The sequence below is a fragment of the Xiphophorus couchianus genome, chromosome 11, assembly GCF_001444195.1.
Source record: "Xiphophorus couchianus chromosome 11, X_couchianus-1.0, whole genome shotgun sequence".
NCBI classification, from domain to species: Eukaryota; Metazoa; Chordata; class Actinopteri; order Cyprinodontiformes; family Poeciliidae; genus Xiphophorus; species Xiphophorus couchianus.
This window is the reverse complement of record NC_040238.1, coordinates 156,295-169,564: the sequence shown is the minus strand read 5'-3', so window position 1 is coordinate 169,564 and position 13,270 is coordinate 156,295. Positions and strand designations below refer to the sequence as shown.

At 37.5% G+C, this 13,270-nt stretch overlaps 1 protein-coding gene across 2 annotated transcripts; it reads left to right on the top strand.

The window, feature by feature from the left end:
• The first annotated feature begins 699 nt into the window (after positions 1–699).
• Positions 700–11,095, top strand: tmem129 (transmembrane protein 129, E3 ubiquitin protein ligase). 2 transcript variants are annotated; one of them, XM_028031742.1, is made up of 7 exons: positions 700–949; positions 1,246–1,304; positions 2,851–3,108; positions 8,643–8,803; positions 8,897–9,056; positions 9,153–9,225; positions 9,434–11,095. In XM_028031742.1, the coding sequence occupies exons 1-7, from the start codon at positions 745–747 to the stop codon at positions 9,616–9,618; spliced, it is 1,101 nt and encodes a 366-aa protein (XP_027887543.1). In that variant the 5' UTR covers positions 700–744; the 3' UTR covers positions 9,619–11,095. The 2 variants fall into 2 exon arrangements, with proteins under 2 accessions (XP_027887543.1, XP_027887544.1); XM_028031743.1 differs by having other exon boundaries at positions 874–1,005.
• The last annotated feature ends 2,175 nt before the right edge of the window (positions 11,096–13,270 follow it).

The following is a 13,270-nucleotide window of genomic DNA, read 5'->3' as shown; positions in this document are numbered from 1 at the left end:
CAGGACCTTCTTGCCGCAAGGCAACAGTGCCACTGTGCAGCTCATAGCTGAACTAATAAACTTGAAAATTTACATTTAAACGGGACCGGCCAAAGTGTGCCTGTCGGTTGGAACCCAGCGTTCTGATGCTAAAAATTAGCATCAATGCTAAGTTTAGCTAACAATTACAAAATAGCATGTGGAGAATCACAAGAATGTTAACTAACATGGACTTGTACCAGTATGTTAAAATTAATGCATTAGCTAAAATTAGCCTGAATGCTAGCGTGAATGCTGTTAGTAGCATTGGGGCATCACTAGCATGTTGTTTGTCATTGCCTTGCTCCATTCAGTAAACTAAACATGGCTAAACAAGAAAGACAAAACACTTGGTTTTCAACACTTGGTTTCTTTTAGGAAATAAATCAAATTCTGTTAGAAATCAATTAATTAGATTTTTAAAAAACACTGGGTTATTTAATCGTATTTAAAGTTTGTATATATGTGTGGGTATGCATGTGCGTATACACACATACATATATATATATATATATATATGTGAGTGTGTATGGATGTGAATTTGCACATTCGTGCATACCATTGAGGTGTGTATTATTAGATTCCCTCTGAGATCATTGATGACCACACTCCAGTCTCGTAGGTGGCGGTAAATGTACCTTAAGTTGGTTGCCATCCGCCAATAAAAAAAAATATTAAAAAAACAGAAGAAGAAGAAGAAGAAAACGGAAGCGAAGTCCAGGAAATATGGAGAATCCGGAGTTATCTTTCACTTTGGCTTATACCGTGTTTGCTGTTTGTCTCATCTTTACACCGAACGAATTCCGCGCAGCAGGTTTAACCATCCAAAATGCGTTTTCGAACTGGCTGGGCAGTGAGGATATTGACTTCATCGGGCATCATTTGAGGAGGACCAGCCTCACTGTATTGATCCACAGTTCTCTTCCTCTAGGTTAGCTGTTAGCTGACTCTTGGTCAAAGACTTTCAGATTACAGAACGTTGATCCGGTAATCTTGTTAATTTAAAATCTAAATTACCAAGAGCTGGTATGTTTTCATGCATACAGCATGGGTATTCTTTTCAGTATATATTATCTAAATATATTAGATTGTATATTTAGATAATAAATATGTTATTTATTATATTTAACCCCATATATCTAATATTTTCCCAGTAAATATTATGTAATATTTACTGGAATATTAGATATTTAATGGAAAGCATACCCATGCTGTTATTCTCCCCAGGTTACTTCATGGGAATGTGTGTTGCTGCCCCAGAAAAGAACCTGATATATGTTCACCAGGTAGGTGCTGTTTTAATCAGTATTTGGGATTCAAATCAGACACAATATATGACCATATTCAGCCTCTAATATTCACAGTTGGTTGACCTGTCATGCAAGAATTATAAGAGCCAAAGATGTTTTGAAACATAAGCGCAGCAATACAGACTGACACCCTAAGCCAGCAGGGGTGTCAAACTCCAGTCCTGGAGGGCCACTGCCCTGCAACTTTTAGATGTGCCTCTGCTGCACCACACCTGAATAGAATAATTAGGTCATTAGCAAGGCTCTGGAGAACTGATCTACACAAGGAGGAGGTAATTAAGCCATTTCATTCCAGTGTTTTGTACCTGTGGCACATCTAAAAACTGCAGGACACGGGCCCTTGAGGACTGGAGTTTGACACCTGTGCCCTAAGCTTTCAACAATCAAGTGAATTTAGGTCACCAGACACATTAGAGTACAGTGTATTTGACTAGTTTTAAATAGCTGTTTTTGCATGATCTTGTTGGATCATTTCAGATCGCTTAAATGAAATTTAAGTCAGATTCCTGGCTGAGTCAGGGATCTCACTCTGCTCTGAACAAGTGTTAAATCGGGCCAAGAAATATTTTGATATTTTGATTATCTCAGCACACTAAGCCTCCAAGATATGTAAATATGCACTTAAATGGGCACCTTATGTATCCTTGGATACTTATGATGTTGCTCATTATTCAAGTGTAGCGGGATCAGTAATGCATAAGTTACAGATTTGAAGTAATACATATTAAAATATAAACCACATTTTTAATTTGTGGGTTTAATTCAGAAATTAAAATTAACACATTTTGAAAAATTCCACACAACTGGGCTGCGTCAGGAAAACTAGACTTTGCAGATTTTGGAATGGAGAACTGCCACACTCCATCGTGATTCCTTTGTCATTTAAATTCACTCCATATCATACTTGTCACAAGTATTCAAAACAACAGTGATATTTATGCTTCTGCTGGTGAGCCTTAAGGACCTTTCAAATTAAAAAGGGGTTTTGGGCCAACTTAAAGTCTGCACAATTCATCAGTTTTCTTACATTTCTCTCTGAGACACTATACATAGATGGATGATCACTGAGGTTATATGTACCACAGATTAACACATAAATGTGACAAGGTCTGAGTCAAATAGCATAGACTGTAAACATGTTGATAGAGTGGTGACACTAGTGCATAATTCTGCACAATTGAACAATTGGCGCAAGAAGAAAATTTGAATTATTTGGGCCTGATGTACTTGACCGATATAACCTGCAGATGACAGTGACTACCGTATCAGGTGCTGGCCTTTAACCCCCTTTCCAAGCCTCCAGAGTGCAGAAGAGGATCACTTAAGTACTGCTCACTCCTATATGCACCCAAATGTGGACCATTCCATTGGCCTCCTAAACTGACAGTGGTGGTGTGTTCCTTTTATTTTTCACGCCACTACTGTGGCTACCAAAAATTAGATAAACATCAAGTTCAGTTTATTTATTCAAGATGATAAGTTTTGTATCTAATCTGAACCCTATTGTATTGTGTTTCACCAGATTAGTGCCAGCTGGAGAGTTTTTCTCTTTCTCTCTGTGAGCCTTCAATTGACCAGCTGGCTGCTTGTCATTTACTGGTACTGCTGTCATTGGCACAACCATCCCATCAGCAGGACACTTAAAGCTCATGCACAGCTTCCTTATTCCACCTCTGGCCATGTGGCAGCCAGCATCAACAGAGAGTTCAGACGAATAGACAAAGTTGTGACAGGAGTGCCTGGAGCCCGAGTTATTGTTACAGATAGCTGGATACTGAAGGTGAGTGTAACAGTGATCTCTTCAATACTAGGTAAACAATTTCTGCAAAGAAAAAACTGCCTTATTCCTCAAACAAATGTGCTTCTGACAACTTGCATATTAATATTTCATTGAATTCACTAAAGGTCTGTCAAAATTCCTTTGTCTTCAACTTTTAGCACAGTTACTTTCATTCCTTTATATGACCCTTTTCAAGGTATATTTTTTTCTTTTGTCTGACTGGGGTTTTGTTTATAAAGCCTTGCTGTGATCAAAACTAGAGGCGGTCCAATTAAATATTTATGTGTGACCTTTATTTTGATGACAACCTTTTGTTTGGTGAAACATACATAGTTAATAAGGTATGAATAATTGATATCTTGATATAATAAATACTACTAAAAACCTTGATTTAACCAGGTAGTCACCATTGAGATTAAGAATGTCATTTTAAGGGAGACCAGGTAATGATGAACAGCAACATAAAACAACAGTTACAAACATTACATACAAATAACATCCACAAAATCTACCTAGAAAAAACGTTTTAACTCATACAGGCTGTAAACGTTTACATGTTATACATGCACTTAATCTGAAAATTTGGCACATTACTAGAACACAATGTGTTAAATTCTATCTAATCTAACGCAGATTAATCAAACCACTGTTTTGACCTTAAAGCCTCTCTTCTGTGGAGGGTTACCTAATTCTAGGGGCAGGCGACCTGTCAGGTTGCCAACAGTTGGAAAAGTTGCACATGTTGACAGGCAGATTTGTTGCAAATTTGATAAGAATATGACTGCTTAATTCTAATTTAACTAATTCATTATTAAATCATATTTATTTATGTAGGGATTAGTTATTTAATATTATCCGTGGCAGCTCACACTTATGCAACAGACGGAACAGCTTTTAGCTCTCTTAACAACTAGACAAGCTATACATTATTACAGGACGTTGTTGAGAAAAGGACACAGATGTCATGTTGACATGGTGAAGGACTCACACCAGACTCATTCTATCCAGATTTCCACGGATTGTGGTTAGGCACAGAAAGAAACACTAGCGGTGCAACATTTGTGTCATTGGACTTTGAGGGCTGCAAAGATACTAACAAGCTTGCCTTCTTCTAAGACCTGGCTGCTGGAGCTACTACAGATTAGCTTCAAAGGAGGATGTGTGAAGCTGGATTGCTGTCACCGCATTCTGGCATGTTGTCTGGGCCCCAACCAGCAACTCCGGCAGTTGTGTTGAAGCTCCACGACTTTCAAGACAAAGCTTGGATTATGCAGGAAGTGAGGAGGGCTCAGTCTCTGGACTACAAAAGTGCCCAGATCATGATGTTTGAGGATTTTTCTGCTGCTGTTGAAAGGAATCAGCAGGAGTTTTACTAGGTGAAGCAACAGCTTAAGAAAAGAGGGATTGTGTTTGCAATGCCATCCAGTTGGATGGCTGTGCTCGGGATCAAACATAATGGACAGGAAAAAGTCTTTAAACATCCCAAAGATGCGCCTTTTTGGATGGAACCCTTCTGGGTCGTATCCATCTGATCAAGATGAACATTCTCCCCCGCCTTTTGCATTACTTTTAGATGCTGCCAATATAGTTGTCAAGGAAGATTAGTGCAACTTTAAATAGTTCCAATTTATCTTTTATTTCACATAACAAAAAGAACAAGTTAAGATACAGTTTAGTTTTCTCTGTTTAAAGGGCAGGATTAGCTGCACCCTCATTTCCTGTTTACCTATGGCCTGCAAAGTGTAGGTTTCTTTTGGAATGGTGCATACAAGACCTTGACTCAATGTGGCTCAGTTGCGAATCAGCCGCTTTAGGTAGGGTGCCTTTACAAAATCTGTTATACGTCTCTTATACTAGAGCTGTGGTGCTGGTAAATATGCTTTTAAATAATATGTTAAACATCTGGTGTAAATTCAGAAAAATGGAAAGGGTATGACAGTTGTTTCTCCTCGCTAACTCCTATTTATGAGAATCCCAACTTTCAACCTGGACTTTGATCTGGTCTCGCTGACTGGTAGCGCAGACGTATAAAAATTGTGGGAGACACGATTCAACGTAGGCTCAATTCTGCCCTCAATGACCTCAATGTAGACAATTCTGGTAGAGAAAAGGCAAATGGAAAACTGATGATGGTATAATTGAGGACTGAGAGGCCTTGATCAACCACCCCTCAAAGGTTCTGGTGTCGAACTCCTTTGGGGAGAGACAAAAAGTGTTAGGAGTAATCTATAGCCTATCTTGTATAGACTCCTGAAGCTAGACATTGGATGAATCCAACATTGTCAGAACTTGGTATCAAATGTCAATCTGCTGTTGATTCATTTAATTCAGTGGTTCTCAAACTTTTTTCAGTGATGTACCCCCTTAAAAATATATTTTTAGTCAAGTACCCCCTGACACGGGCAAAACATTTTTGGAATAAAAAAGAGGTACAGTGCTGTAAAATCACTGTCTGATTTATTAAAGCCAAACAACTTATATCAGTGAACCTGACAAATACATCCATATTGCAAACATTGCATGGTTAAACAAAAAAGAAAAACAGAAGACGGTGACCACCAGGAAGGTATAAAACCAGTCAAAACTGAAATATGCAAAATGCTGCTTATTTATATTGGTCTCTGTAATGGTACAAAATTAAATATATACTGTACATAAATAACTAAAATGTGTTCACAGAAAAAACTTGACTTGATGAAGTTTATAACTTTAATGCTGTCGTTCAAAACATCGTGAAACACAGGGCACATTTTCTTAGACGCTAGTGCTTCCCTGTGTATCACACAGTGCGTCCACATGATGCCGGGATTTTCTTTTTTAATCCGCGCTATGAGCCCTTTCGCGCTGCTCGTCATTGATGCAGCCGCATCTGTGCAGACGCTGCTGCAGGATTTCCAGCTGATAGCGTTTTCAGTGAAAAACATGTTAACGACATTAAAAGATGTCCTCTCCGGTTGTTCGCCCCTCCATTTCTTTGCAGAATAGGATGTGTTCACAGATGTCGTCCGTGTCAATGTATCTTACAAATGCAACAAGTTGCGCATTTCCACTCACATTTGTGGATTCATCCAGCTGCAGTGAAAATGAGTCACCAAGTTTCCCCACAACTTGTTCGACAATGTCTGTGCCCATGTTATCTATGTTATAGCTTTAATAGCATAAAGCTACATAATTTTTAAAGTTTAATCAGTAATACTTTTATAACAAATTTATGGCAGATCATCATTTCTTTGTTAATGTCAAGTTGTCATAACAAAGACATTTTGAATAATATCAACTTTGTATTAAAAGTGTCATGATTTACCGAATGACACTTTATGACAACAGTCATAAATATTCATGAAGATTTACTCTTGTTCATGACAGGTGTTATGTCATGTTTATGACGGTGTCATGACAGTCTTATTCACAACCTGTCAAATAAAGTGTTACCGAGAACAATAACTAATTTGTTCAAAAGAAAAGACAGTCATTCCTAAGTTATTTATATAAAAAAACTGCAGTTAAATACAAATAAAATTACTAGTATTAAAAGTAACTTTATTTGTATTTAAGATTATAATTTTACTTATAATGAGGTACTTTTTGTTACTCAAAAAGTACCTCATTACTTTTTGCTCAGAACGTTTGATGAGCAAAAGTGCAGCTCATCACAAAGGAAATGAAAACATATTGGCCTCAAGCAGCTTTTTTAAAGGGGCACATTTATAAATAAAAAGCAACAAAATATTATGTGTATAATGGGAAATTAATTTCCAATATTTTATGTCAGCTGCTGTTTGTTACTCTTATGTAATAGCTTTAAATAACTGATTCCAAACTAAGTCAATAGAAGAATTATAATTGCAAGTACCTGATAAAATTGACATTTACATTTGTTAAAATATTAAAAGTTTACAGTATCTGATAAAACTGCTGCCTATACTTACAGCTAAACTGATGCATTAAATTCAGCAAGGGCTTTTCTTTTTCTCAGAAGTTAACTTGAACTAAGCTTGATAGATTTTGCTCCTCTGTCTTCCAGTTGATGCAACATCATGAGATCTTAATACAAACAAAGCTGAAAGATCAATCCTGTTTTTTCTGGTGTTTTATCTTTATTCATTAATGGATATTATTTCAAATGTAACTGAGTAACTTTACTCAAAATTCAAGGAAAAGTAAAAGTTCAGGTTTTGTATACAACTTGAAGGACAAATTAGACAAACTGTAATTACAGCAATATATGTAAATGTAACTTATTCCATTCCACCCCGTACGGCAAAACCAAAATATTAATTTTTTTCACATTGTGAAGTGCTTATACCTTCTGCGTTATCCATACAGGTAGCCTAGACTCTATGTATGATTTTATACATAAGTACTGGTAGGTCTGTACTTATGCCATGATTCTGTTATTTCTTTCCATTTTTCCATAGTTAACTCATTATGCAGATCTTCATCCCATTCTCTCTTGAGACCACTAAGTTTTGGTGGGTGAAAATGTCTCTGAAGGAATTCTTAATTTTATTTTCCACCCGAAATCGTAAATTTGGATAAACATACATTTGAATAAACATATTCAGCAACTCACACCAAACATTGCCTAAAATTGTCTCCAGCATGAAATTAAACAATTTTAATGGAATCACAAGTGGGTGTGGCCAAACTGCTCTACAGCAACCCCTAAGGTACGATAGGACAAACTGCACATCGTAGAGATCTGAAAGTTGGTACGTAGGTAGGTCCCCCAACCCCCAAATTATGAAAAAAAGTATCTTGGAGGTATACTGTAATATGCACAGGGAGGCGGCAAAGGGCAAATTTTACACACCTTGAACTTTAATGAACTCCTAGGGATTTTGAGCTGTCTGCTTCATTTTTGGTCAGTATGCAATAACAGGTGGGGAATTAAAGCATGCCCCTAAACTGACAATCACGTTGGACTGTCAAAATAAGAGCATCCATACCCTAGAAAATGAAAAACCTTCATATTTTTCACATCAAGTAATTGCTGTTTTGGGCTTTATATGACTGGTTTAACCGAACCACTGTTGCACATGGGATTAGTGTGGTCTTTTAAAATTTAGCTTACTGAAAATTTCTAAGCCTCATCATTACTTACTTACTCTGAAAATAGACTATAATGTGATATTGGCTTATAACAAAGACTTCGCTGATGGTGACAGAACACATTCTCATGGCAGAGTCAACAAGCTAGCCTCTCTGATGGGAGGCTAGCATGTTGTTATTGCTAACGTTAGCACTAACATTAGCAGTGCAACGCCTCTCACTAGTGCACTGCTTTGCAAGGGAGTGCATTGGCATTAAGCTTTTCCCTTAAATAAGCATTTAGTTGTTTTTTTTATTTATTAGCTACGTTTAGTATACTGAAAAAGCAAAAATCTTTTGAGGTAAAAAATTGGTGCTTTTACCTCAAATGCATTATTTTCTTTGTCTTATAGAGGAATTTTAATTGCATTTTAAGATAATTTGACTTTTGTCTGTTAGAAAGAGCAGTTATTCAAAAATGCCGGCTCTTTTTCTGTTTGTAGGTGACCACATATCACATTGACATGGCCTTACAAAGTGATTGTCATGTGACCGTGACAGATTCCAGGCAGCATCAGCTGAGCCCAGATTCACCTTCCCCCATAGAGATCCTGAGCTTGAGGGTGGAGAGCATTAACCCTACAGTCAGACCATTCAATATTAGGTGTGTGTGTATGTGCTTGTACACAATTCATTCAATAATTCTGTATAAATGGTTTAGTGACCAATTGGTTATTTTTTTTGTTTCTGTTTTTAGTCTTAACTCAACAGATTATACTGATTTGAGGGTAAAGCTCCGAGCTCCCATCAGAACTTCTCCCAATGTTGTGATCCACCAAACAATGAGTGAACTCTTTCTGGAAACCTTCAGAGCTCAGGTGGAGCTCAATCAACGATACACACTCCCCAGTGGGCAGGTAGTATTCTGAATCTCTTGCAAATCAGAGATTTTGTTCAACAACCACAAAGAAATATAAGCAAATACATTTTGCTTACTCTTCCTATATCTACAGGAAGTGGAACCCTGTATCGGCTGCATGCAAGTTCCAGCAAGTACCAAGTTGGTTAGACTCTGCCAAACAGCAGGTAAGAGCTTACATTTGTGAGTTTCTGACATTGTTTATGCTTATGTCAGAAACAATGACACGTTTTTTTCCCTTAGAAAGACATAAGAAATCACTATTTAAATTAAGGCTTATTAGTTTATAGTATATCCTCAGAGTAAGTAATGGGAAGACTGTGTTCATATTTGGGTCTATAATAACCAACATCACTGTCTGTATCTTGACTACAGGAATAGACAATGAATCAGAGTGCCAGCAGTGTTTCTGCAGACCCATGTGGTGCCTCTTTTGTTTGGGTCGATGGTTTGCCAGTCGCCAGGACCAACAAAGACCTCAGACTTGGTTATCCAGCAAGGTTCCCTGCCCTACATGCAGAGCCAAATTCTGCATACTAGATGTTTGTATGGTCCACTGACCCACAATATTAAAATGACATATTCTCAGATAAACCCACATCTGTGTCAAGCAAAGAAGCCACATAGCAGCACCGAACGGGACACTGCCTTCATTATGTGGCCTTACTCATGAATTACAAATGTATTCTACCGTCTCAAATGATCTACAACATTCAGATCACATACCCTACAAAATAAGAACCTTCATATCATATTTTTCACATCAGGTAATTGCTGTTTTGGGCTTTATATGACTGGTTTATAACCTGTCATATAAACAGTCATATATATATATATATATATATATATATGTACACACACACACACACAGTTGGGTTCAAAATAATAGCAGTCCCACATTACTAGCAAGATAAATCACTGTTTTTGTTTAAATTACAACTTCTACACCTCAAGTAATTCTCTAGGAGGTTTAGTAATGGTATAGAAAACCAACAGGCATGATATGCAAGCTGCTGATTCTATGAAACTGAATCATTTACTGAAAGGGATGTGTTCAAAAAATAGCAGTGCTGAGTCCAATTAGTGAGGTCATTGATTATGTGGAACCCTAAATATTAGTTTATGATTCTTAGGAAAGATGAATCTTCCAGCATTTCTTAGTTTATAAAGTTTATTTTTGAGTTCGTACAGGATGTCAACACTATTTTTTCCAACATTGTATTTCTTGACTTTCTGTAAAATATTGTGATATTTAATTACTTTTTCCTCTTTTTTTGCTTTGAAATAGAATGGGCGGTGTCCCCAAAGCATTTGTGTTCATTAAAATACAATTTATTTGAAGAATTTTGAGGTTTAGTGACCTTTTTAAAAACACTGCTATTATTATGAACATAATTGTATATATACAGTAGCTCTGATAAGAATTAAGTGACCATTGCATAGTAGTTCTATTCTATGAACTACTGATGAAATTCCAAGCAAAAATGAAGTATTTATTTGCAGAAAATGAGAAATAGTCAAAATCACAAAAAATATGCAGTGCTGTCAGACCTCAAATAATCCAAAGAAAACAAGTTCATATCCATTTAGAAACAACAACCATCAGGTTTTCAAAGGAGTTCAGTGCACTCGTCTTTTTCCAGAGCTGTATATAAATACTTATTGTTAAATTAATATTTTGATACCTTGGATGGAGTAACTTGTCAACAAATAAGCAATTTCCACTTATGGATCAATAAGGTATATTCTACCTGTCTATCTATTACAAATTTATTGTCACTGTATACATGTAAAATGAGATTAAAGTTTGCAAACAGAACCTAATACTATTTAACAGTTCATTGCTTTGGTGGAAATCCCAAGCTTTAAAATCTGATTGCCCAAGGAGAAAATTGTAACTGCAGTTCACAAAATAAAGAAAAGACATGGTTTTTAAAAAAAAATCTATATAATTTATGCTAAATCTCAAGAATATGGAGTGTTTAAAAACTGCTAAATGAAGTAGCTGTTGGTACTAAACATTTGCAACTATTTTAATTACTATGCATTCTTAAGATTTTCCACAATTTCAGAACTATACATATAGAAGAGCAGAATAGTACATCAATGTACTGCACAAACACGTGTAAATAACGACATGGCTATTACAGTACCATGATAATACCATTATTTGTCGCTGATAACAGATTAGTTCTTTTTGCTTTTTTGTCACATTAAAATGTTTCAGATCAATATGTTTATATATTTTTATGGGTTTCAAATTTTGTTTTTTATGGGTAAAAATCTATCAAAACCATAGTTTTGACAATTTCAAAGGACAAATAAAACATACATTTTGCCATATGAAATGAAATGTTTTGCCCTAATCCTAAAAACTGGCTTAGGGATGCATGATTAGGGTGACCAAATGTCCGTATTTCCCGGGATAAGTCTGTATTTCACGTCCTGTCCTGGGCGTCCCGGTTTTTTTTTAGAAAGTGAGGAAATGTCCTGTTTTTAAAATTACCTTCATTGGACCATTAAATTTACAGGCACCAGGACACTGCGCACGGCGCTGCGTGTGACGTAATCCCTGAGCCGCGTCAGTGCGGGCAGCCCTGTTCTTAATCAGAAGATAGATAGCGTGGCTGTCAGTACGAAAACAACATGCCAAAGCGCAAATGTATGTTTACCGACGATTTACAAAAGAGTTTCCCCGCTTTCAGACCAGGTCGAGACAAATGGGAGGCCTTGTGCACAGTGTGCAAAGCAGGCACATACAGTGCTACTTGAAAGTTTGTGAACTAGTTGAGTAGTTTAGATTTTTCTTCTTTTTAACCATGATTTTCTTATTTTCTCATTACTAGTTTTTGCATACGAGATGTCAGGTTTATGTTCATTGATTCCATTTGCTTGTTTTGAGGGGAATGTGTGAATTGCAAGCAGACTAAATGAAACATGGAATCAGAGCATCTGCAAAAGTAAATGAACCACAGCTGCACTGGTAAAGACAATCAGGTAAAAGACTCAGGTGAAACACATTTGAGTGCTTGAGTTAAGCAGACCAATCAAATGAGACATCTTTGGGAAAGGTTTTAAGGTGCACTGGTTAAAAGGGGGAGGAAACCAGCCAAACCACTGTTGTGTCAAGGCATAAAGACCAGATCAACAATGCCGAGAGGAAAGGAGACATCTGAGGACATCAGGAAGAAGGTGGTGACAGCCCATCGGTCTGGGGAAAGCTATAAGACCATCTCCAAAAGATTCCAGCTTCATCCATCCACTGTGAGACAAATCATTTACAAGTGGAGGGCACTAGGCATCACCGCAACTCTGCCCAGAGGTGGACGGCCGTCAAAACTTACACAAAGAAGCACCAGAAAAATAATAATGCAGGTAAAGGCCAACCCACGCATCACCTCCAGAGAGTTGCAGACCTCTCTGTCAGCATCTGGGATAAATGTGCATGCGTCTACAATCAGGCGAAATATCAATAGACATGGCATTCATGGGAGAGTTGCTAGAAGGAAGCCTCTGCTCTCAAGAAAGAACAAAGCCGCCCGTTTAAACTTTGCCAGAGAGCACTTGGACAAACCAGAGGCTTTCTGGAAGTCCATTCTCTGGACAGATGAGTCCAAAATTGAATTATTTGGCCATAATCACAGGCGCCATGTTTGGAGAAAAGTAAACACTGCATTTAAAGAAAAGAACATCCTCCCAACAGTGAAGCATGGTGGTGGAAATGTGAAAGTCTGGGCCTGCTTTTCTGCCTCTGGACCTGGACGTCTCCATATAATACAGGGAACCATCAATTCCCAGGACTATCAACAAATTCTTGACCAGAATCTCCTGCCATCAGTCAGGGAGTTGAAGCTGGGACGGAAATGGATTATGCAACAAGACAATGACCCAAAGCATTCCAGCAAAAGTACCAAAGAATGGCTTAAGAGAAAGAAGATTCGCACTCTGGATTGGCCCAGTCAAAGTCCGGATCTCAATCCTATAGAAATGCTGTGGCAAGATCTGAAACAGGCAGTGCCAGAGGGACAACATGCCAGATGTCCCTCCAACCTCACTCAACTGGCAGAGTTCTGCAAGGAGGAGTGGACAAAAATCCCAAAAAGCAGATGTGAGACACTCGTTTGTGGTTACAGAAGACGTTTAGTTGAAGTAATAGCTGCAAAAGGAGGTGCCACTAGGTACTAACTGAAAGAGTTCACATACTTTTGCACT